The 26809-nt window shown below is 44.4% G+C and overlaps 1 protein-coding gene across 1 annotated transcript in view; it reads left to right on the top strand.

The window, feature by feature from the left end:
- Positions 1-22427, top strand: part of LOC107186486 (zinc finger protein 768) — a 75096-nt gene extending 52669 nt beyond the window's left edge. Inside the window, exon 3 of the mRNA XM_015574349.1 lies at positions 20706-22427. Within this exon, the coding sequence (XP_015429835.1) occupies positions 20706-22427 (1722 nt within the window). The remainder of the gene's footprint in view (positions 1-20705) is intronic.
- The last annotated feature ends 4382 nt before the right edge of the window (positions 22428-26809 follow it).

Below are 26809 nucleotides of genomic sequence, written 5' to 3'. Positions count from 1 at the left end.
TTCGAGGGAAAACGGGATTTTCAGGCTGCTCTCTTGCGTCGCCGCCGCCGTCGCCAGAGATCTGATTTACCCGGTGTCGGGGACATTTGTGTCTCTTCAAGCCGTCCGTCGATGATAATAATAGGCGTGTTTATGTAAACCTGCAACCGGGACGGCAATTACCCGTGGCGCATTTTATTCGATACCGCGAGTGAATGCTAATACGCATGGGTGCGTTACTCGCCGATTAAACGACACTTCACGCGTGACTGTACATACATACGACCCGCGTAACCAGGGGTCGGGGGGGGGGGGGGGGGGGGGGAGAAAAAAGTGCCGCGGATTTAACGAGATTTCAGCCAAAGCACCGTTTTATCGTACGGTCATCGTCGTGGTTATGTTAAACACGGTTTCGGGTTTTTTTTTCTCGATGGGACGCTTAGTGACTTTGGAGTGGAAAATTAGAGACCGCTGTAAAACGCGCGGAAATATGTCTCCACGGTTCTACCGATCGGATATGGAATTATCTAGGGCTATTAGCGAGTTGGAGAGACCGTAAGCTTAGGGGTGTATCTGTTATGGTATCGATCGTGGTTGGTGGAACTGTAGATCCTGTGTGAAGGGATGTTTAGTCTTGCAATCGGTCATTGTACAGAAATTCTACATTAACAATTCCAGTTCTTCTGTTATTATTAGCATCAGAATTATTATATTACTATATTTGTTCTTGGCAAATGCGGTTGCATGGTCGCCAGTGACGACTAGATTTTTTTACCTGACGACTAAAAACTACAGCCTTTATGGGTTCGATTTTTAAAACCTGTTATTATAAAAATTGTGTCTTTTTGAGATGGGGGGTCTTGTTCATTAACCATTGATTTTGCGATAGCTTCTCAGTTATCTTGAGTAACAGTAGGTACAACATTCAACAGAGATTGTTGACTCAAGATTCCTTGTCTTGGAATATAAGCCCGCAAACCATGGGGTTATTACTAGAAAAAAATATATACCTAAAGACCAGAGTTTATATGGAATAGTAACTCATTATTCTGTTACGATCTATTAAAACTTTCAATGAGTTTAAGCACATTACTCTTATCAAATATTATAGAATACTATTTTTCTCCTTCTGTGTGTATTCTCCTACTGTTATGATAACAGTACACATTTATCATTAATCTACTACAGATTGTCTGCATTTCTAGCCTGCAGGGCTCTGCGAAATAGAATAAAGGACAGAACTATCTTTACTTCGCGTAGCAACACAAGATCAAGAAAGCTGGTCGATCGCGAAACTACAATTCGAAACCATCGAAATCGTCCCTTCCCCCCGTTCATCCTGAGTCATCATCAATCTCCGCTCGCTATTTCTTCATCCGTCTCCCCGGGGCGTTCTGCTGTCGCGTCCGCGAGAATCCAATAAATCTGCGTCCTAATCGCGGGGCGCACGTATCCCAACCGGGATCGTAATTCATCCGCACAGAAGCCTCGGTTCTGGTCCCGCGGCGCGATCCCTCCGGCTCGACGGACGCGGTTCGTTTCGCGGATCATAGCGGGTCGATTATTTTCGCGTCTCCCGCGCTCGTTTCCCCTAGGCCGCTCGGCTCGTTAATTGTGGGGGTGACGGCGAGACATCAAAGAAGAGAGTCCAAAGCCTCTAAAATCCCGCGTTCTCGTGTGCGTTTAAACCACCCAATACACACATACACACGTTGCGAACGGACTGCTTTACGCGATGGCGTGCAAACTGCTGCCACCGCTGCGAGGGAAACAGGGAAATAGGCGAAGGCGGAGGGATTAAGGGGGAGGTCGAGAGAATTTGCATACAGGAGAGGATCGGCTGCTCCGCATATGAGGGGAATGTTTACGATATCCGCATAATGAGGGCGTGGGTGTTTCTATTAAGGCTTGCTGCCCAGGCCCTCCATCGTGTGCCCTATCCAAGCGATCTCTCTCTGTTTCGCTGTACCCTTTTCGGCTCGGAGCTTTCGTCCTTCTTCTTCTATGTATTTTTTTCCTCGTTCCATCTTACCGGTTCCTTTTGTTCCTCTTCCCTTTTCTAGCTTCCCCTCCTTGCATCCCTCCCAGACATTGCTCCTTTCGACTTTTTCTTTCTCGACTCTGTTTCATTGTGACGACCTTTCTGGACTTCTTTGTTTCTTTTTTTTTTTCTTTTTTTTTGTGGATGTCTTGTAAGGAGTGATTTAAAGGGGATGGATGGATATTTGAGAGATTCGAAGTCAACGAAACGGGGGATACAGGGTGCAGCTGATGTGGTTTTAGATCGGGCGTGGTGAGAATTTAGGATCTTGGTTTCGGTGGTGGGATCAGTCATATGTTAATGTAGTTTTTTTTGCTGTTGGATAATTTCTGGTTGTTCCGAAAGAGGTAGGACCACGAGGCGATCGACCCGCCGAGGTTAGTAAAAAATGATCACGGCGTGTTGCGTCACGTTGCGTTACTGTATGCCAATACTGACCTAAGTCAGCTTATTATACGGGTTCTAGTTGTGAAAGTTTCATTTACGTTTTACTTACGGATCGCTATACACGGAACGATTATAATCCAACGACGCGGTGTTTATTACGTAACACGAATCAGGAAACTGGTGAGCATCTTCCATCTTGTAAAACCGGAAGAATTGAAATTCCTTCCTGTAACGTTGAATGTTGAAATAATGTGTGTTTATTTTACGTTACTTCGACAGTTTTGTTTACGATACTGCATGCTCAACTTTATACAAGTTTGTAGCTTCCAGCAGTGATTCTTGTTAGAGGAAATAACCTCAGCTTCTCAGTATGGTTGACTACATCTTAGTTTAGACTGGCGGTAAACACAAATTCAAGATTTAATACCTTGATTCCCACACCAACGTTTATAAAAGTTCTAACAGAGTGAAAGTAGTAGGTATTTCTCAATAAAATTGTAACTTCGAAAACTTGATTTGTTACAGTTAATTTCCTAAAATATCTTTGGTTCTATTTAACCCTTATTCGGATTTACAAATTTAGATAGTTTTCTAGAATCTTTATTTCTGGAACTGGTAAGTGCTTACGAAATAAGGGAGGAATACATAAATTTTCAAATAATTATGTCAACATGCATTAAAGCGTGCTTAGTTTGAAGATTTTTAGAGGTCCACTGCGGTCCCCATAATCCGACGAAGGGTTAAATGTACTCCATTTTGCCACATAGTTTTGCATTCACTTCTGAACTTACATAGTGTCACTCATGTGTGGGTGACGTGGTAGTCAAACTGTTAATCATAATGTATAAAAGAAATTCAAACTGAGCTTGTAGAATCTTAATGATAATCTTCTTATCCTAAAGTAAAGAGTCCATAAGCTTGTTTCATGGATCCCCCACATCTCACACCCAACTTCTAGCTACCTGTCAGTCCACGATCATCTTCCTACCAGGCATAAATCTTATCGCATCATCCAATGAAAGCTGCCTTCGAGCTTCTCACGTTTTCCCTATTTTTCTCCCTCGTTTCTCTATCGGTCCGTATTATTTCAATCCACCAGAAATGGTTTCTGTCTTGCCCGAACGATCACTCGCGCGCGCGCGCCGTAGATAAGTTATTAGGCTAATGCCTCCGTGGAATTACCTTAAATCAGTCATTTATCGGTAACGGCGTAGGAAATTACGTGGTGACCGGCGCGCAGCCGAGGCGGACGAAAAGAGACAGAGCGACTGGATAATAAACGACGTTGTCTAACGGCGTGGTAGCTAAATGGTTAACCGCAACACGCTTACTTTTTTTTCCCCCCTTATCGTTATTAGCGATTTTCATGCGTTGAACACTTTCTCGCGTGACCCGGACCTTACCACGCGTATATAAAAAAGACCATGGCTATAAACGGTATCGTTTTTCGAGATGTTGCATCCAGTTGAACATCGCCTCTTCGTCGCGTGCAACGCCACTGTACGACAATAGAGGAGTCGAGGAATCGCCCACGCCTAAACGGTCGGCCGCCAGCCTCGAATTAACCGGCAATTACGCGATAACGTTCCGATCCGGCTCTATCTTCCAGCCCGTGTGTAGAATAAATTCAGGAGAGACGCCACCCATTTTGGAGGAGAGCCAATAACTTTTTTTTTCGTTTTGCACTAATTAAAACGATTTATGTTTTATTACAATAACACACTCATATGGCACAAAAAATACAAACAGTTCTAAACTTTTTTCATGCAGAATCAACGAAAATTTAAAGAAACGTAAGATTTCTAAAGTGACGTCTCTCCCACATCGAGTAGGAGAAATGCCATATTCATGGGGTGAGGTTGTATTTTCTCTCCTACAGTTGTATTGTAGGACATACGTTGTGCAAAACTCACGAAACGAAACCATTTTTGGCAGGAGCAGCATTTGATAGTAAAATAAGTTTCCCAACACTCTATGCAATATTATATTTATAACTTAATATTATAACTAATCATTCATAACAATGACGATTGAAATAAAATACGTAATCTCCAGAAGAATATTACTTTTATTAAGGTACAAACCTATGTTATAAGATTTATGTCGGTCAGACTTCAAAATAATGGAAAATTCAGGCAGTAATTATTCAGCACACCCTGGACACATGTTGCCAAGATTGACCAAAACGTGACGATTTCTAAGAACCGCGAAATCGAGGTCATAATTTTTATGATAGTTTAGTGATACAGGGTTAGAAGTGTGGCGTCTCTTCTGAATTTACCCTGTGTGCACCTATCCGTGTGTGAAAACACAACCGTACACTCGAGTCAGAATCGGTTTCCATGAATCACTTCACGCTGGATTCCCGTCGAACATCCCGGACTTCTCGAATGGGCCTCGACCTCGACTCTCTCGATCCAGTCGAACGTCGATCTGGGTTGTTTACTTCGTCACGGTTTCGACGAGTTACTTTGAAGTACGTTTACTTCTCGTTCGGCTCCCACTGATCCTTCTCGACGTCGTCGCTTCCGTGGGCTGATTTTCTCGTTTGATTCCTCAGACGGTCGAGATGCCAGCTTTCTCCCGATTTTTCTCGAATTTCCCGACGACCCTGGTGCCTCCCGCAATCGACTCTGTATGTGTACCAGCCTCTCCTGTATTCCCCTGTCCGCAGTTCCGATGCGGCTCGGAGACAGCTTTCCGCGTCGTGCTGCATGTTACTGGGGCCGGTCGCATCTCGAGGCGCACCACCGAGCGAAAAAATCTTTATTTCCACGAGAAATTCTGCGGATGTTCCCCTGACGATCCTTGAAATTGTTGCGCATGTTATCGCGTAAACTTTACTTTGCGATCAACTCGAGCTCATGGAGCTGGTTGCATTTGCGCGAGAGCATGGAAAATTGTGAATTCGGAATACACTTTTAGGAAGATAGAACTTTGCTGTGAATGTAAACGTATTTAATTTTTTTTTTGAGTAAATAACTATTTTGTTATTTTTATAATAACAATTTTGAAGTAGTAAATCATATAATAGATATGGTGGATTGAATTTATATAGCAACATTGAGTCCCTTGCACTTTATTTTAGATTCTATTATTTACGTGTAGGTGTACTTTACCGAACTTACTATCTACAATCCAAAGGATATCTTATGATCGATTAGAACGTTCTGATTGACCCGTTCATTACCACTATATTATGTATTTCGGAAACGTTCGTTATGTGCGACCCTAGGTGTCTATCATTCTATTCAGTGGAATGTACTTACCTTCTTGATTAAGTATTAAAAAGACGTAAAAAAAACATAATGAATAACGTAAAATATTAGTAAGTACTGCAAAGCAGATTTTGCTTTTATCTAATAAAGTATGCTGGCTTAGGAATTGGACCGTCATACGTATGTGACGCTAGTAGCGAACGTGTTAATATAAAGTGGAGACTACTGAAATTCCATATTTTAGATATTGTAATGACGTTTGTAAAGTTATCATCTACGTTTTATTTTCTCAAAATTTTCTCCTCGAAGCATCACTTATTATGTACCTATCCATTAAAAGCTCGTCTCCAGTTTTAACACCGCGACTATCTAACGTGTCTCCACCGAATATTACATTATCTCCTCTAAAAACTCTTTACATCGATTTGCGTAACTATAAATATGGATACTTCATCAACCATGAACTTGTTAATATTATTAATGGTTCTTTAATTAACAATTCAAAAACTGAAATTTCAATGCAATTGAAACAACTTTCGCATCTTCAACTATTCTCCCCTAACGGTTTATCCTCATGAAGCACAAGCTTCTCGGCTTTCATTCGAAGTACCTCGTCATCCATAGTGTAAGAATCGTTCTTTTTTTTCTCAAACTAGTCGCATTATCGAACGTACAGACTCGATGTAAACGTTTGCAAAACGATGCTGCCTGTTACGCGGTCAATGTTATTAGTTCGTGGAATGCTCCAGCCCGGTGACGCAAAGAATCGGGAGCAAATAGGCGAGCAGGAGCAAATGTTAAACGAACGTGCTATTTATCTGCAGCGCGAGCGCGTCACTGCCCGCGTGTCTAGTTAAGAAAGACGGCAGTTCCATGGTGCTCGACGTAGCGCTAATTTTCATTTCATGAAAAAACTGAGTTTTCAAGAGCTTCATCTAATTCCATATCGTACGATAACTAATTTAAGGTAGCAGCTGTTTCTATTAGTTCCCACAAAAAAGGAGGCATTTCTAAAAAAAAATACGTTCTTGAAGGCATTTAGAAGAAGTGACAAACAAAACATTACACGCTGTTTGATTACATGCAAAACCGTCTGCCTTCCAAGGCTTAATCCTTTAATTACGTCGGAACTGCTCACGGAATTATAACGCTGTCCCGTTAGTCCTGTTGCGGATTGCAAACAAAAGAAACAAAATGAAGACATTTCCATATCACCCACGCAACGTACATGGCTTTAGAAACAACAACACCAGTGAGCCACTATATTAGCCCTTCGTTAAAAACCGTCATCCGAAGACTAGTGGCGTTTCGTCCCAAAGAAATTACTTACCAGGTAATTACTTCAGTAGCTAAAGGCTTAAAGTAACACTGTCGTGTAAACGTACAAACATTATGAAGCAAGACTATCCATCTCACTTCACGGTACGTGTAATGAAAGACATCAATGATTCCACAGAGAGATCATCAAAACACGACCAGAGAAACAGACCGTTCTTATCAAACACATCGCCCGTGTCTCGTTCACAGATCGATATCGATCCCATCAGTGCCGCGTGTCCATCAAGACGAACCGGAACGGAAAGACAACCGTTCGCGCCGAGGAATGACGGAAACGACGCGAAGTCCACCCGCATTAATCACTCCGGGCAGCCGGTAGGTACTACAGGTGATTCCCCCTGGACGAAAGGGCTGTGTGTGACTCTCAGCTGCTCGCGGCACCCTTTTTAAAATTCCGTCGAGTGGCGGGATCGCTAATGATTCTCCGCTTCCCCCGTGCCAGGGCTTGGCCGCCACGCCGCGTCAGAAAACGACCCGACGGCGGAGGGTGGATGAAGGCGGCTACGTAAAAAAGCAAAGCTACGCTACGACGGGAAAATCGCGAGAGTTTAATTACCAGAGCTCGGCTACGCGTCACGGAGGATGTCAACCGTGGCTGGTCTCGACTAACGACTCTCCTCGCTATCCAACGAGAGTAAAGAAGAGAGTCAGAGAGAGAGAGAGAGAGAGAGAGAGAGGGATTCACCGACCGATAACGATCGTTTCAGGAGCGCCCGCCTGTTTTCAATGGCGCCGCGCGGTAGCAGGCTCGATGCTGACGCGCTGCGGCTCATTCCTACCATCGTTCGTTCTCTCTAATGGCAGGGAGCGCCGGTTAAATAATTACGCCGCGCGGGCGCGGTTGTTCAACGTCCCCGGCATTTAAATAAGAACGTCGTATCGAGGCTCGTCTATCTGCTAGCATGGCGGCGGACGAAATGACGCGTTAAATATTTAACGCGCGAACCGACACGAGCACGCGCTCGGAGCGCGAACCGTCGTATGGAATAGAGGGGGACAAGAGGGAGGCACGTTTCGAAAATGAGAAACGGAAATCGAGATAGGTTAATAACACACGGGTGAGTAAATGGATCGATTTAGAAGTGGATCGGGAAGCGTGTGTACCCTCGATTAAACCTGCTGAAGCGTGGATAGCGGGAATTTTGTTGCAGTCCTCGTGGAGTTGCTATCTTGGTGCTCTGTTTTTCGTGGAGATGGAATTTCCTATCAGCGTCAGGTACGCTTGTTTGCGTCTGAACGAAGCGCGACCTGCATCTGTTTCGCAGATTGTTATATTGTGGTCGAACTGTTGCGTCTGCTTCGGTGGAAATTCAGACGCAAATGGACGTGAACGACGACGAGAGGAAATTCTGTATTGAATCGCTTTTAACCTTTAACCGGGTGACCGTCAATTTTTACTACCATTAATGATGATGAAAATGCAAGAAAAATTTTTAAACGTTCGATGTCTGTAAATCAAATTCGTTGAAACGATTTCGTTCTGCGTATCTTCAGATCGAAGGAGATAATTTTCAGAAGACACTCGAATACCAGAACTAAGTCCCTCGGAATGGTATCTGAGAGCGTGGAAAATAAATTCCAGGTGCTCTTCCCGTGTCTCGAGAAAGAAACAGAGATAATGGAGCGAGCGAATGTGAAAGCGACGAGAAGTCGACGGCGTGATTAAAAGCGACCAGACGAGAATTGACGTCTTATTAAGCGACGGATAACGTCGACTAGTCCATGTCGTTCGGAGCATCAACAAGTAGAGACGAAGGGCAACGGCCGTTATCATCGACGCTCTCGTCCCGTAGTGGAGAAGTGATTCAGCGAATTCCCCGGGTCCTTTTATACCGGTTTAGGCTAATCGATTACACGGCAATCGGATCGACGGATCGTGCTAACTAGATCGTAAGAGAGAACCGGTGCGATACCGACTTTGTAATCGCGGGTTCGTCCGCTACCGATAAAGTTCAATCTATCCGTCGAGTCATCGGAAATATAGTGTCTTTTCTGATAACCGATCGATCAGTGAACAGTGTTGAAACATCTTTCATTTCGATCTCGAGCCTTGAAACGGTGTATAAAACACGCATCCTCTTCTGAAGTTTTTTATTACAGAGGAAAAGATGAGTCATACTGAAAAAGTAGCACTTTCTATTTCTTCGAGGAGCTATGTGTCGAACATTTTTTATGTGTTTGAGATTTCGGATCCTTTCACACGTTCGAAACTTTTGGATGTAATTAGAACTTCTAACCTCGTAGATCATCAGTTAACCCTCGGAAGGTTTTAAGGTTGTACATATTTGATAAAGTGGGGTAGGATCCGACCGTGGTTCTGTTTTTCTATATTCAGACAGGTGAAAACAGTCATTATCTTCAACTTGTATTTTTGTTTATTTATATAATAAGGAACTAGAATAATAAAAACATAATAAAAAATAGAGTGGGAACAGCACAGAAGGATAACTTAGGTCGGATTTAACCTGGACCTTACCATTATGTATAGAGTTAATTATTAGTAGATTGCGGATTTTATGCATTTATAGTATAAAGGAGCATACGAAATACAATAAAAGGCAAAACTTCCATCCGGTTTAATATACTTCTCATTTGAGAAAAGTTTCTGCTTTTAATTCCGTGTCTTTAAATTTATAAAATGTTATTCTGCATTAAGATCCGCAGCCTAGTTATTAGTACTTATTAAAAACAAGAACTCAACACAGTTTTGGTTTACCCACGATACAACCATCACTAGCGAACAACCTATATCGGAACAGCATTGCCCTCACGACTCCTCGTGGTCCGCAGCGATCAATCCCAGAACTTAATGAAGCAAGGAAAGATAATTCTCGTCGATGGTTATCGACCTTACCGCGGCCCGGTGAAATCAATTGTTGATGCTCGGTCCATTAGCAAGCTAGAAAGAGAGAGGATGAGCTATCCAAGGAGTAGGATAAATTGATTTCGTTATCGCGTAGATCTAACACGCCATACGGTGGATAATTAATAATCGTCGTATAGCGTGACGACGTGACGCGTGCGTTCGCGCGCGCGCGTAGAATCCCAACTGGAACGTGCATCAGAGAAGTTAGCTAGAGGAACGTTCATCGTGTGTCTCCAGTGTGTTGCGAAGGAATCTGTGTGCTCCAAGGGATTTTCTGGATCAGACCACGGGGCTGACATCGGGGCTTGTCGTCGAAGTCGTCACTCCGGTGCGGCCTGAAAAAGGACCACGACGGGTTTTCGTGGAAAAGAAGGCGCTCGCCTCCCGTGGCCTCACGGGGGATATCGGAAAGAAACCGCCCGCGAGAAGAACGAGAAAGATCGCGTAGAGGGGAAGGGAGAAACGGACGAGGACGGTCCGCGAGCCTTATAAAATACTTACAACCATTCCCGGGTGACGTTAAGTATGATAGTTGCTTTTTGCATCTACCCCAGGGAACGACCATGGTGGTTATTTATCGGTCGATGAACGACGTCTGATTTAAAAAGTCCTCTCCAGGACCGCCATTTGCCGGGAGAACCGTTTCGTAGTTGGAGGGGGCGACGATATTTGCAACCCCCGTGAATCAACCGGATCGCGTTTTCTCGACATCCGTGGAAAAGGAACGATGAAAACTGGGGGGAATCGGGGAGAGGTACGACATGCATATAGTGTTCCGGTCGTATAGCTCTTTAAATCAACCCTAGTTGGCTTGTCAGACGGCCGGCCGGCCGGCGCGCGCGTTCCCTTTCGCGGCGCACAAATTACGGCGCGTTTAATTACCGTCCGATATCCAAAGGGGAGCCATTAATCACCTCGCCCGATAACCCGTAATTTTCCAGCAACGATAAAATCTGTCGCGCGACACTCTGCTCGCCGACGAGGCGTTCAACGACGCGCATCGGATCTAAGGATCTCTTGAAACTGTCTCGGGAGCTATTGTAATGGATGGTGTTACCGGGAACATGGTGTTCCATTTTGGATGGGGTTCCGAGAATGTGTTTTACAAGGTCTTTTTGCTCTTGAATATTACATTTTTCGTGTGGGTTCTTTTAAGTGGTTTGGAATTCAAACAGGGGACAGGTGCATACCACAAAGTTGGGTGGTTCTTGTGGTAGCTAAAATGATGCAGGGTTCATTGAGTACAGATGCCATTTCGTTCACAAATTCAGATTGTGCAGAGTTTATACACTACTCAATTAGCATATTTAGTAATTCAAAACATAGATTTTTACAGAATTTGATCTTTGTCTAATTTAGTTGTTAAGGGGCCAAGGTCGTTCTCTCTCTCTATTACATATGTACATTAGACTGTTCAAAAGGATTAGGGGATTGTTAATGCGGGCGGTCTTGTTGCATCTACTAAGCGAAAGAAACATAACAAATGCTATAGCTTTGCTAAATTGATATCTTCTCCATGCAATACTAACACTATTAACATCTGGTAAGATTTGTAGAAAAAACTTTTCGGAGATTACAAGTTCGTCGATAATACGAGCCACATATAACATTTTCCATACATTTTTAAATTCAAGAGTCACAGAAATGAAATATTCTAATACTGGTACATACTTTACTACTATAAATTATTAATAGAAAAGTTTAGGAAAAATGACAATGAAACTCAAGAGCATAGAGTAGCTTTGGGAGCCGTATTGTTGCTCTAATTGCTTCGAACAATGTAGGTTCAGGATCAATTGGCACCTAGGAAAATATACGGATAAGACAGTACAGATTAGCAACATGAGTAAATTTTCATAAACTTTCCTTCGTTCGTATACCTTCCCCCATTTACGCCCGAAGGCATCTGAGCGCCTCAAAGAGGAAAATGGGGCAGGAGAACTGTGTAGTGGACGTGTCTCGGTGACCAACTAAACTCGGACGATCGATAGTCCGAGGGAGAAACTGAACACACGTTGCACAGTTATATTTCCGAAGATTTTTACCTCCGATCCCCTCGATCTCTCGTTCTCGTAGAGAGAGAGGGAGAGACACACGGGCCCGACGACGACGGTTTCTCTACCCGTGGCCTATGTAGATACCAACGATCGGCTTCTCTTCGGTAGCCCGTCTGGTTTTTTGGTAGCAGTTTGCCGGAGTCCCACCGCCACCGAGCCGAGGCTGCCTGCCCTAAGGCCACTCTATCCTTCCGACGGAGGAATGGTGGATGAATGGCGGTTAGCGATAGCTTCGAGCCGTCCATGTGTCACGCATTGAAATACAAATCGCAACTTGCCGATTACGATTCAAACCGTCCGACCATTTAAACGGACTGTAAGAACGATGGAAAATTAAGGAGCCAAGAAAACTCGCGCAAACAATGATGGTATAATCCAATATATATTTGCTACGTCGTCTAGAACAATGCGTGTCAAACGTCTGCAGATACAAGAATGACCCTCCTCGACCGGGAGGTCCCTTCGTCGTCGTCTACGGAAAACTCGTCTAGGGTCCGTGGCTAATTTACGATATTCGGGGCGTCGTGCTGTCGGGCCTTGTTACTGCGTTCGCCTCAACTCTTTAGGATTAAGTGGGTTAAAAACTGTCCCACCTTTTGCTTAGCTTTTTATGCATGGTGGGATATATTTTAACCCACCTCGAAAAGTTGAAGTTACTCGTAGTCGTACAGTTTAATATATTATTTTTATATAATTGTTTTTATATTAAAAAAAATTCTGTGCAACTAGGGTTTTTATTTTCTTTAAAATCGCGTGCCTCAAAGAGTTAACGTAAACAGTGCAGCAGCTATCTGGGCATTCGGTCGTGTTTATACGACGCTTGCGTTGAAATTTCCAACAAGACATTTGATCGTTATTTTGGTCAACTTGTCAGGTGTTTTTCGACGAGTGTTTTTAAATGAGAATTAGATTAGGAGGACCAGTTTAGATATGGAGATACATAACAGGGTGGATTATTATTCATCTTACTATTATTGTGACGTTTTAGATACATGAGGATATTAGATTTCTAAACAGAAATAAAATGCAATCGTATATCCGTATTTTAAACCTGATCTACAGGATGACAGAAATGCACATTTTTCTGCGATAACAGAATATATATGAATTGACATTATTTCCATCGATCAATGGAAGACGAAACCGAGAGGTCCAGCGAATGACGGTGCGATTCTCGCAGATGACGTAACCCCGAGAAATTTGGGGAATAACGGAAAGAGAGATGTCCAAGGCCTTTGATATATCTCAATCCTCGTTTCTTGATAATAACGTGCCCGCGGGCTAATTTGCATATCAGATTAGAAGTTTTAAGAGGAACACGCGTGACCTTTAGACCCTCCAAAGATCATTCGAGAACCTGGCGGGGAAAAAAAACAGTCGATCGTTCATAATTTCTTTTCAATTCAATTAAACAACTCTGTTGAATAACGTATGTGATACTTGACGATTCGAAGTGTCCGATTTAGAAATTGTTCGCGAGCAGCTCGTATCCATCGCCAGATAGCCGGGGCACCCGGTATATGGTCAGATCGTGCGGGAGAGAAAGATCAAGCGCTCCACCCACGCCCATGTCTCAACCTGTTCTGTTTCTCTCGTCGGGCCGCTGTTACAGGTGCCTCCCCGAGGGCACTCCTGCTGGAATTCTTCACCGATGATCCTCTCTCTTTACCCCTGGCTCTCCCAGCGAATTCCCCCCTCGGTGGCGGCGGACTTCGCGTCGTCGCCGCGGCTTACCGACGCGAATCGAAATCATCCCAAGTACATATATACACTTCCGCTCGTAAATACATACATGGACACTTGGTCTGTATAGTCAAAATGTAATCTTTCGTAAAAATGATATATTTTAGACTACATTTATTACTTCATAGTAGCATATGCCTTGCCCATCAAGATTTAATATCCCCTAAGCAATATTTTTTTGAGACTTTTACTGTATATTTCAGGGGTGGGTAAGTTCTTCGATAATAAAAGCAACATATAATACCTTTCATACATTTTGGAATGTTCAGAGGCCACAGAAAATATTATTGTAACAATACAACTATATAGTAGTCCTACTCACCAGAGTAGAACATGTTCAATCGTAAATGTTAATAATAAAATAAAGTAGAAATGTCGAAACATTTGTTATAAACTAAATACGATGTTAAAATACACGTTAACAGTCCTTTCGACCGGTACTATGTAGAAGCTAAAAGTTTAAAGTTTCAAAATATCTATTTTTTACTTATCTATAAAGGATTTACGAAATAAAATACTGTAATGTTGGTACATACTGTACTACTATAGATTAGTAATATGAAAATTAAGAAAAAATGGCATTGAAATCCAATATTGTGTCGGCAGCCACACAGAGTAGCTCGTATACTTACTCATTACTTTATTCTGATGCACTTATACTTTTACAATATTTCTTTATAACCTTGACACATATTACATACACGTATATAATATATTTTTGTAAGTTTGCTGACTATATTATGCAGTGATATACACGCAGATTGTAAAAGTAACTCACAATTTACTACCATTCCAATAAAGGGTGCAACTCCTGACTATTTCTGATACGCGTTGCAGTAAATCATCGATTAGTGTTTGAAGGTTCCCTGGTTAACTTTTTAACGAGGTTTATCACAATGACAGAGCTTGGAATTTCGAAGCCAGATATTTGTTTCAGCCTTATATAATCATTAATTTACGAAATATTTAAGTTCAGTGCCGACGAGCTTTTTAACACTCATGGATGATTCACTGTATACGGTTTCTATCCTGACGAGGTTTATCCACTGTTGGTATACTGGATAAGTGTCATACAGTAAATCATCGATGAGTGCTCGAAGGTTCCTCGGCACTGAACATTCAATATTTCATAAACTAATAGCCATATGTGGCTGAAACAAGTATGGTGACCTCTCCTTATCAATGTCGAGGAGCTTTCGAACGCTCTTCGAGAATTTACTGTACTTACGAGCGGTAGTGTCTATACACACATCGAATCACACCGCCTGGACAATCTCAAACTGACCAGGCCAGCGGTTCCCGTTTCTTTTTCGTTTTTATCGCCGACGAAAAATCAGAAAAGATCTCGCCGCGGCGTTGTCGTCCACGGAAGATCGACGGCGGCGGAATCTAACGAGCCGATTAAGTTTCTCCTCTCTCTAATGAAACACACCGCGCGGTAATCGGGTTACATAATCGGTGACGCAAAGACCCGAGAGAGGGACCGTCCAGTGGGTTTCTACGAACGAGCGACGCCGCGTGTCCGGTCGAATCAGCCTCAAAAACGTAACCGGTCGACCATTAAGCTTTCCTAAATGCCCTTCGACGGTGTGCGCGCTCGCGGCGAGTATAAAGGGCGGGAGGGGCGGTGAAGCTGGCGCGTACACCTCTCGAGTTTCACGGAACTCTCTCGATCTCTCGCCGCGGACTGTTTGAAATAATCGTTCGTCGACGAAGAAGAGAGGGGGGACTCCTCGATGTCGCGAGAAGGCTAAAAGGACGAGAGAGGATGCCCGAAGAAGAGAGGTAAGGAAGAAATAGAAGAAGAAACGATGATGGAGGTGGGGGGGAGGGTGGATGGCCGGCCACGGTACGCCCACACATCCTCGTCGGGGACCTGTTCTCGGCTTTTACGTTCTGACATCTTTTCACTCCGTTTACGAGTCCCCTTTACGTTTTACGACCGATCATCGGGGGCCCTTTCTCCTCTCTGCCCGTGAGGATTCTACCGACGGCGAGATCGCGCAACCCCGGTCCACGCGGGGCGAAGACGAAGGGAAAAGGGAGAACGAAGGAAACAAGAAAACCGAGTCATCACCGGTAAGGAAGAACAGGGACGAAGAAGAAGAAGAAGAAGACCGCCGTGAGACGACTCCCGCTATCCGACCGCGGATCTCTCTCGATCCCCGATACGAATATTGCGTCGGAATGGCCGCGGAATATATACCGTGGAGGAAAATGGAAGTCCATCGACGGTGGGGATATAAAGGGAGATTGGATCGATAGGATGTTCAGTTTGCCTCACCCACCTCCTTCTTCTTCAAACGGCGAATATCCTGCCGTGTTGAGAATGAATGGCTCGATACTTGGAACGTGAACGATACATTGTAGCGAGTCGATTATAGGCATTGATGATGGTGATATGAATATTATACTGCCCCCGGCTTCTTGATCCCCGTTCGGGACCCGATCTCGCGGGGGTATTGGTGGATTGACGTACTCTGGATCGGATGTTGTTATGACTGACTTGAGAAGATATGATGTTGGAAGAGATACGTAATTTGTTATGTGACAAATTGTTTATAGTTTTTTTACATTACTAGTTAAAAGGCGGACGCTTTAAAGGACTCGCATATAATGATTGGACAGTTAAGAAAGAAAATTATTGATTGTTTATTTCGAATATTATTAATTTATATGTGGATGGAATTTGTTAGCGACAATTTATTGCACAGATCAAATCACACATCCACGGGAAAATTCATAGTTGCCAGGGAGAAATTAAGGAATTAATTTTTCTTGAAGGGACGAGCTTATTGTATATGTAGATCGTGCACATGTACCTACAGGTGTACACAATTCACAATTCAAATAAAACTATTTTCTCACATGTTATGCAAAAATATAGCCATTTTTTGAAAACATTCTTTGCTGCAAACCAATGGAGATTTAATAATGATTTACGAAGTACCTACTCATTCAAGAAGAATAAGTAATATATTATTTTTAAAAATTGCAATCTCCACGTTCAATCAATTAAAACGTACGGACTACTTTTTAAACTCGTTTATTCGTTATCCGAAAATCTACATATAATGAATTCGCCCATTTCTGAAACCATCATGCTCAATCCCGAACAGCTCGAATAAATCTCCCGCGCATCAACGACGGCCACGTAGATGGTTTATCGCCGTCCCACCACCAGCGATTCTGCCAAGCGTAGCGGAGGTGTAAAGTTGAAGGCCTCGTGTGATCGGTGTGTCGCAAAACGGAATTGCTCGTTCGCTCGCACGTGCTAGGATTTCTTCGTAATTCGAGGTTGTGCCGCAAGCTTCCGTGGCTTCGTGTCCGTGTCGTCTACGTGTGTATGGACGTTTTGCCGCGTTAATGCCGGCCAGGCATTCGGCCGTTTCGCCATGAAAGGAACGTCGGGGGATCAAATCGATTTCAACGAGCGGGTAACTGGCCCCGTGTGTACGCGATGGAATGTAATAGGCACGAATCGCTGGAAAGTCTCTTCGCCGGGACATCTGTGTCGCTGGTGCGAAAGGCCGTCGCGCCTTCCGGGAACGCGAATTTCTATTCCGTGGATGCGACTAATTGTCGACGGCTTGGAAAATCATCGCCGTTTGGGTATCGACAGGTTTCAAACCGGGAGGGAGATACCTCGCCATACGATCGCGCTGGCTGGTTGGCTGACGCTGGCGCTGACGCTTGCTAGAGAGTCGTTGAAAGGCGGGCGGCACGTTTCATCCGCGCGGAATTCCCGGGGGAATATATTTTCTGCATAATCGCCGCCATAAATCCCGATCGAAAAATTTAAACGCGCACGGTCGTCCCAGTCCCTCGTCTAATTTACTGCGGGTAATTTAGGTAATCGATATTGCCTCTCGACAGAGACCGTTTTCTCCCCGATTCTTCTTCGTGGCTAAACCGCTTGCTACCTGTTGTTAAATGCATTCGCGTTGTAGGACATCGTTACCGCGGATCGTTCCAGCGTTCTACTCATGGAAATTGTAATTCTGTTAAGCTAGCGTTGGTTGCACGAGTTGCAACAGATGTTTCGTTTATTTAAATTTCATTTGGGCAGCTTGAAATCAAGTGTTTTCTTCGGTTGCACTGCCGATTTTAGTGGTGAATCGTTTAATCAACACTAGACTGTAGAATCTATTTACAGTGGATTCCTGTTATTTGGGGCACACCGAGACTAGCTTCCTTTGGCCCGATCAAGCGGCTGTCCCAATTATACGAAATATCACAGTACATTTGATTAGGCTTTGTTCTTTGACCTTGTTCCAAATAAACGGCCGTCTCCGTTAATCGGTTACCCGAATAAGCGGAATATTTATACAGGGTGGAGCAATAACTAGGTCCACTTTGAATATTGCCGTTATTTGTAATAATATGAAAAAATGTTACACACAAAACTTACACGGTATAGAGGGGGGCATATTGTGACACAAACATTTTCTGCACGGGTGAAGGCATAGAGGAGATTTCAAGGTCATCTCTATTTTGTTTAATGGAATGCTGTTTTTTTTATCTCGATGTGAGAGCCGGTGTTGAAACGACTTCAGCGAGCTATCATTGAAGGTCATGCAAGGTCAAATGTGGTAGTAAAATACACTTCCTTACACTACAGGAGATGCTCGAAGTGGTGACTGTTTGCGTCAATGCAAAGTTGCAATCTTCGTATCGCTGCATCACGTGCATGTCTTATCGTTTCTGAACTTATTCTAGGTCAAGACTTAATCTAGGTCTGACTTATTCTAGATCAACAATAACTTGGTCTAATGTCGTCTTCATCTATCGACATATGAAGTAATATTAACTATTTTATAACAAATAAGATAAACACGATTTATGCATCTCACAAAAGTGCCTTTCTTTGTGGGGTATACGACGACTTTTGTGAGTGACTATAAATAAAATATGATATATATTTTTTGTGGAGACGTTTTTACAATATAAATATATAAAGTTATAGATACTGAGTTCAGTTGAGGTTTTTGTTACGAATTACCTTGGATAAAATAATAAATTTCGTTTTTCGTTCCGTAAACCAGAAGATATAGATGAAATTGAGCGATGAAAAAGTGTTTTATTGTCGCAAGATCTAACAGTATCAACTATTTTTGTTAACATCGTTATATTTTACTTAGAAAATTAGAAATACAGTAACACATCTCCGGTCGTTTTATTGTGATAAAAAACCAATTTAGCACTTAACCCTTCAATGCCCAGTGTTGCACCGGCGCAACACTCACTTTAAACGTGCGTCAAATTCTGTCGCCAGTTAACGTTTAACTTTTGTTAGCAAAGAGCTGTAATTTCACTGATAGTAAAGCAGATCTCAGCGTTTTCGATTAAGAAATTTAAGTATTACCTCTAAAAATAAATAAAAAGAAAAAGTCGGTGTAATATAGATGTTTTCGATTTCAAAATAACAAGATACAACCAATCAGTCTCATAATTTTGAAATAACAGTTTGAGACTCTGGGCATTAAAGGGTTAACAAAACAGAGAATTTAACGAACAGAATCTCACAATAATTCTTTGCTTCATAACTAAGAAATATACAATTGTTTTGTCAATTTTAGCATTTGAAATCGTTTAAAAGTACAAAATAAAAGTTCCCTACCTTCAAAACCAATATATATATATATATATATAAATCATTTTTCTTGATTTCCCATTACCAGTAAATAAAATGACGAAATATAATGCGTGCTCAAATCGTTTCCCACGTGTTTACATCAATATCTTTCAAGCATCGGCCCAAAAAATATTCTGTTTCTATGACGCAATTACTAATTCCCAGCGATCAATTACTTAGTCCTGAATGGAAAGGGAAAAAGAGAAAGAGAGAGAGAGAGAGAGAGCGCGCGCTTCGAGGAGACAGGCATTACAAATTTTATGGCGTACCCGGACGAGTCCGGCGACTATCTCCACGGAAACTCGCCTACACCGAAAAACGAGGATTCAGCTCGATTCATCGTTCCCCGTGTGCACGGTTCCTCCTCTGTGTGTGATTCATGCGCTCGCGGTCGCGTCGCGCGCGCGATTTAAATTTCAAATGCTCCGCCGGATATACAGCTCCTCTCCGCTTACATGTGGTTTTATGACAAAGTGCCGTTGTCGCGTCGAACAAGACGAGCCGTGTGGTCCACGTACGGTCGCATTAAAACGGACAAACATTAAAAGGACGAACGTCGCGAAGGCGAACTTTTTCTCGACCGTGCGCGTGTTGTATCGACCGTTGTTGATTGGTTATTTCGTATTCGAACATAAACTGCTGGTATTTTTCCATGTGATTTTTTCCGGATTTGAATTAACGTGTGTCTGAAAAAAAAAAAAAATGAAGAAATCGTAGGAAGAAGGACGTTAAATGTGTTCGAGGTCGCAAACATTTTCAACGACACGTGTAACGATATGGTACGATCGATTCCCGCGGAGCACCGGTGTCGCGTCGATCCGATTCTCGCGAGCTGAATCGAGTTTCGCGATTGTCTCGTCTTTCGTTTAATGGCCGTCGCCAGTTCGATGACAGACTGTCGGTGTCGACGCAAAAATCAAACACCCACGCTAATGGTGATTTACCACGATCGTGATTCGAGTGTCCTTGGTCGTTGCTCATCGTGCACGATCTTATTTCACCGATATCCGTACGGATCGAGGATCCTCGGCACTTCTAGATTCTTCCTCGCGCCGCTATTTCCCTCCGTCGACTGGGTAAGCAACGATAACAGCTCCACGCAAAGATTCCTCCTCTTCGTAGCCAAGCCAAAGATCCCCCCCCTCCCCCCCAAAGCCAGCTAGGATTTCTCAGTTCGCGTAATGGTTCTCTTAGAGGCAGATAACGTAAGATAAGCCTTCCTTAACCCACGCGTAAACGCATGCACGGTTGAATCCGCGCATGTCCGGCACTAAAACGATGATGATTCATAAAATTACGCGTATCCAACCGATTCGCATGAACAATCGGAAATGAGGTTGCCCCTTCTTGGGTAGAGAGGCTGTAATTTAACAATATACCCGAGATTACTGGGAGAGATCGAAGAGAAGTTAAGAGCGGCTTTTTCGTTTGGTTGTTTCAGGACGAGGTGGGAGGCAGTACGGTGGTAGCCGAGGGTGTAGTAGGCGGCATAAAGGGCCCAGGCGGCGGGTGCCGCGCATCCTCGATGACGATGGCCGAGAGCGCCGTGGAGGACGCTGCAGCCGCGCCCCCCGGTCCGGCCAAGCCGCCACCGCCCTCCTATACGAACAACAACACTCTTGCGGCGACCGCGAACCGAAATCATCGGAACTTCCGCAGACGGAAGAGGCTGGACCAGGTGCTGGACATTCTGCAGCATCGTAGTTCACCGTCGGAAGGCGAAGTATTGAGGTTCGAGGGTAGCGCGCCAGCGTCCGAGGAAGAAGATGTGGTCGGTTCACCGAGGTTATCGTCGAGATCCGCTGGTGATCCAACGCCCGGTATCAGTTTGCTACCACTGAGGTTGAAGAGCGAGGAGCCCGTGACGCCCACCGACGAGGACGGGAACACGAACGACGCCGATCAACAGCAGAATCATCATCCGCATCATCCGCACCATTACCCCCATCATCATCGTCACCGGCACAGGCCGAATCACCGGAACAACACGAATCACCCGTACGATCATAATCCTCATCCGCCTCATCAGAGATCGTCCGCGCCCCCGAAATATACCACCGGGTGCAGCTGCGTCCAGTGCTCTCAGTCGGGAACCCCGCCGATGGTGCTACCTTCGCCAACCTCACCGTTGGTCCCGCTCACACCCCTCACACCGCTCAGTATGCCGCCGTTCAACATGCCAGCGCTGACGCCTGGTTCTCTGTCGTCGTACAGTTTCGAGCACTATATGCACACCAAGTACCTGCCGGATATCTTCCGTGGCCGGAGCCACTCGGACTCTGATCTGGTGCCGCCTGGATGGGACCAAAAACCGGTGCTCTCGAGCTCCTCTTCGTCGTCGGTGCTCGTGAACTATCCGATGAAGAGTGGTTACTTCGAGGGCGAGACGACGAGCCCCCAGGAATCGCCGTTGGATCTATCTATGAAGAGCCTGATGGCGTCAGCGGCCGCGGCGGCTGCATCTGGACGACCACCGGCTCTTCAGCTACTACCGCCTGGGATCCTGTCGAGGGGCTCGATCAGCGTACCGGTGGTAAAAGGCGACGTAGCATCCCCTACGACCAAGGAAAGTGCTGCGTCCAGGTTCAACATCGTGGTCTCGCCTGTGGTCGAGCAAATGCCGCCTGGCGCGGACGTCGCTTACGTATGCCCTGTCTGCGGTCAAATGTTCAGCCTGCACGACCGTCTGGCGAAGCACATGGCTTCCAGGCATCGCAGACAGGGTCCCCAAGACGCGTCGGCGAAGGCGTACCTCTGCGACGTGTGCAAAAGAAGCTTCGCCCGGTCCGATATGCTCACCAGACACATGAGGCTGCACACGGGTGTAAAACCGTACACGTGCAATTCCTGCGGCCAGGTATTCAGCAGGTCCGATCACCTGAGCACCCATCAGAGAACGCACACCGGTGAGAAACCGTACAAATGCCCGCAGTGCGCTTACGCAGCGTGCCGTCGGGATATGATCACCAGGCACCTGAGGACCCACGCGAGATTCCCGGACGTGCAGACGCCGAAGAGCGAGTTTCCGGATCTGCAGACGCCCAAGAACGAGTTCCCGGACGCGCAGACCCCGAAGAGCGAACCTGGACTGCTTGCTGACGAGGCGAGCCCAGTGTTCGGGCAGGAAATGGCCTCGCCATCCGCTGCGATCAAGGCCGAATGACGACGGCCACGTGGATGACCACGTAACAATGACCTGGTCCCCCGTGGCTCACGGGGAAAAAGGCTCGAATCCGTTGCTGTCAGGTCGCAACGACGTCGACGACGCGACAGGGGTTGAAGAGGACAACGACGGAAGGCGATGGAACGATCGGTTCATCCGGGAATTTACCCTCCATTTTCGAGTGGAACTCTGGCGATAGAGTTTAAGGAAGTTACTCGATTATCTTCTGAATTTTTGGGGAATCTTTCTTTCCTCCTACGAGTGTTTCATCGATCTTTGAAATTTTATGCGAGTCCTTTTAAACGCGTTCACGAGCTTTTGTCACAGTATTATCGTATATCTCTTCGTCTTCCCCCGTTGCTTCCTCCGAACTCGCTCGGATACTACGGAGTTCTTTGTATATCGAGACGATTGTTACTCGAGGATCATTCCAATAATACTCGACCTTTCGTTGACTGTTTTGTTTTACACTTTTTTTTTTTTTTAAAAAAGAAAAATGGAAAGTTCGAAAACTTTATATGTGGGATCGGGAACTCCATACCCAACAAAGGAGCAAATAACATTTTGGGAAAATAGGAGGATTCCGTGGAGTAGTGGATAGAGTCTCTGCTTTCGGTGCCCGGCGGTCGTGAGTTCGAATCCCGCTTGGGCCCTCTCATTTTTCTAACGCTCCTACATATATGGGATTCAGTTTTTATTTGCGAATGAAAGAATTCGCATTTTTTTTCCTTTTCGTTGAATCGTCGACAGGGAGCGCTTCAGTTTTTTTTTTACCATGGCGGAAACATATGTGTGGAAATGGTAACTTCTGTAGATTTTAAGTGGCGTGATCCGTGTTCGATAGGTTGCACGATAGGCGATCATTATTGGAATTTCTTGGAGAATTCGATCTCGATTGAACGATGCTTGTATCGCGATCGACGCGGTGCTGACTCGGAACGAAGACGATATGAAAGCAACCTCACGCGTTAACAGCGAAGGTCCATGAGAAACGGTGCTTGTATTCGAGGCAAGGTTGCTCGCGATCTCCTCGTGAAACTCACCTGTTGCGAAACGCACGTTCCGCGATCCGAGAGAACGAAACCCAGTGCCAAATTTTATCGATCGAGAAATTGCTGGCGACACATATCCTTTGATCGTTTCCATTTTTTAATTAAACGTTGTTACTTAATTTAAAAAGAAAAAAAAAAGAGAAGTTGTTTTTTGAATGATAAAATAAACGAATAGCCAGTGCTGTTCTCGAAACCCGTTCGTCGTCGCTGGCGATCTACAAAGAAAATATCGTCGATTCGTCTGGTGATACGCTCGACAAAATGAAACAAAAAAAAAAAAACGGAGTCCTCGAGACGATTGTTCGAAAACGCACCGGAGTGCGTCGATTGGTATAATTGTTAATCGAAATAGGGTAGAATGTTTTTTATCGCGCGTTGCGAAACTCTTCCTCTCGAATGGCGTCGTGATATATTTATATTGAAGTCTGTTGTTACTCGCGATCGAGACCCGTTGTAAACACACACATGGGCGAAATAGAGCCTCGAGGGTGTCCTAGAACGAAATATGGCGAACGAGAGCCACGACGGTTCTTGGGCGCAAGGAAAGAAGAAGAAAGAAAGAAAAGAGAGAGTGAAAACGAACGTAATCGTACCTGCAGAATGAATGAAACATAAAGCATAATAAAGCGTCTAGACACGTAACGTTAATTAGTGGGTAATATTGATATTATTATTGCGTTTTTATTATTACGAATATTAATATTAATATTATTATCATTGTGTTTGTCGGCGTGAGAATGTTTGCGATGCATGCGAAGGAACAGAGAGAAATATTTTTTTATACTGTGTCGAAGGGGCTCCGCGAGAAGATCTTAGAAAAAAGGAAGGAAAACAGGGAGGAGAACGAGCGAAAAAGTGTACAGTTCGATAAAAAGTTTCATCGATCGTAACGCTAAGAACCAGAGTAGGTTCGTCTGTTAATTCGAAGTTACGATGTTTCGACGAAGCTCGTTTTCCTCCGGGTCTTTTTACGCGCGACCCGTTCGATTTCTCGATCTTGAACTGATCGATCGGTCGATGAGCGTATTCCAACGAAGTATTGGCCGATTTCGACTACACGCGGATCCACGACGTTTCGCGAATGATCGCTCGAAAATACTCACCAGTTCACGAGGCGAATGCGGAGCTTCGCGGTTCGATCCGATCCAGAGGACAGTCAGAGCCTCGAACGCTTCGTTGACCGACGTCCAGGTGTCCTTGTAGTCTTAAGAAACATTAATTGGTCGCTCAGGGTTCCTTGACATCCTATACTATCGTTCTTTATTAAAAATTCTCTAACTATGAAATATTCTCAAATTTTCTATCACATTGATGTTTAATCCTGCTGTTCTCCTCATAAGTGTTCGGTCGAATAAAATTATTTCAAACTTCGAAACGATTTGTTCTTAAGAAATGGGAAATACACGAAAAGTAGACTAGGATTACGGATACTAAAAACAAATATTCAAGAACATGATACCTATTGAAATACAATCTTCATTTCGAGGAGACCAGTAGGGTTAATGATTTTCTCTCCTTTCTTTAAAACCCAATTAACATATAACAAAAACGTACTGTAAATCGGTACTATCCATAAATTCTTTATAACTCTCTTATACTTTCTTGCATAAAGTAAATTTACACGAATGAACGCCAATCAGGGTTCCTAACAGCACACCGAAAGAAATTTCACAAGTTCTAATTTAAACAACATAAGACAAAATGTAGCGTGGGAAACAATCTCGAGCGACCAGTGAATTTTCACCCCCGACTAATAGCGCCGATTCTTGCCGAAATTTGGTGAAATATCGTTCAGTCGAAGTACCGATAACTGTGAGAAACACCGAGGCCCCGATTTCCTGGGCGCCCCTAAAAAGGCTTTCACGCGACTAGGCTGGGGACCACGCGTGGAACCAAGACCACATTTGAACCTTGCTCAACCTCGACCGTTTGCCTTTTTCCCTGCCATAAATTCAGCTCGTTCGTCCGATGGGTGTCCCCCGTTCGTGGCCCAAGGTTCGAGATGCATGGTGGTGGACGCGCGCGGAAAAGACGCGCGTCGTCGCCGTCGAGCATTTTTTCATTTTCTTCGAAAACGAGACTTACATCGCGCACACGAGTCTTTACACAGGTGGTAAGGTGTGCGCATGATCACACGCACACACACAAACACACACACACGGACATGTATATCTGTATTTTTGTATACCGAGGTTTTTTTCTAATTAGTCTACCGTTTAAGCGTTTTTCGAGGAGAGGAACACGGAACGAGTAAATTAGCCATTAAGAAGGAAAACTATCGCTCTCTGCTTGCCATTTTAGCTCGCCTCGGTCGATCGTGACGATTTACTCGGGAAGGCGGCTCCGTTTGTGAGAGAAGAAGGACAACAAGAGGGGGTGAGACCTCGGGACGGAAGGATTCTTGTTTTTCGTCATTGGAGCTCTCGAGGTTTTAAGAGATCCTGGCCTTCGCGCTCCATTTTTAACCGTCCCCCCTTTTAAGAATGCTTTCGTTTCTTAATGATACTTTGATTTCGTTTTTTTTTTTTTTTTCGTTTTATTTCTGTTCTCTACGCCCCCGTACTCCGATTGTTTTTGTGAAATTGCAAATGGTCATTTGCAAAGATTTCGTTCCCCATGATGGGAGAAAGTTACGCGTTGCTATCGGGGAGGGAGGGGGGCACTTCCGTCTCGATGTCGCCTCTCCGCGCGATTCAGCCTTAAGACTTGTGAGAGAATCTCTTGCGCACGAAGAGCCCCGTTCTGCACACGAAGAGGATATATAAGTGTAAAGAAGAAGAAGAAGAAGAAGAAGAAGAAGAAGGGAAACGATGCGTAAAACACGTTCGACGTGTCCTCGGGCAATTAAGCGATCGCCGTGCCAGACAACCTGTTCTTGTAATTATTAACACTCACTTAGCCATTCGTACGATTACAATTATTTCTATTATTATTATTATTATAATATTATTATTATTAATTATTACGCCCTAGTTACGTTGTTAAGTGATTAATCATGTTTAATGCTTCTATTATTTATTTTGTTATCCTATTCGCAAGTCAAGCTTCCTATTTTTCGTCCCGTTCTTACATTCGCTCCCCTCCCACCCCCACTTTGTTCCCAAGAGTTTCGTCGAATCACCCCCGCGGTCGGTTTCATCGTGTCGGAAGGGTCGGAGAAGAACGCTCAATTTCCTCTTTCTCGCTCGTGTCATCGATGGCGTGTCTGCATTTATAGAAAAAAATTTTTCGTTCATTCGTGCAGTTCGTTTTCGCGGTCCTCCGCCTCGACTGATTTATATATGCAGCCGAATCATCTAGGCTCTACTCCGCCCGTCCGATCGTCGTTCC

Source organism: Dufourea novaeangliae, unplaced genomic scaffold, assembly GCF_001272555.1.
Source record: "Dufourea novaeangliae isolate 0120121106 unplaced genomic scaffold, ASM127255v1 scaffold65, whole genome shotgun sequence".
In the NCBI taxonomy this organism is placed as follows: domain Eukaryota; kingdom Metazoa; phylum Arthropoda; class Insecta; order Hymenoptera; family Halictidae; genus Dufourea; species Dufourea novaeangliae.
Note: the sequence above shows the minus strand (reverse complement) of the source record. Positions and strands in the feature narration are given on the sequence as shown.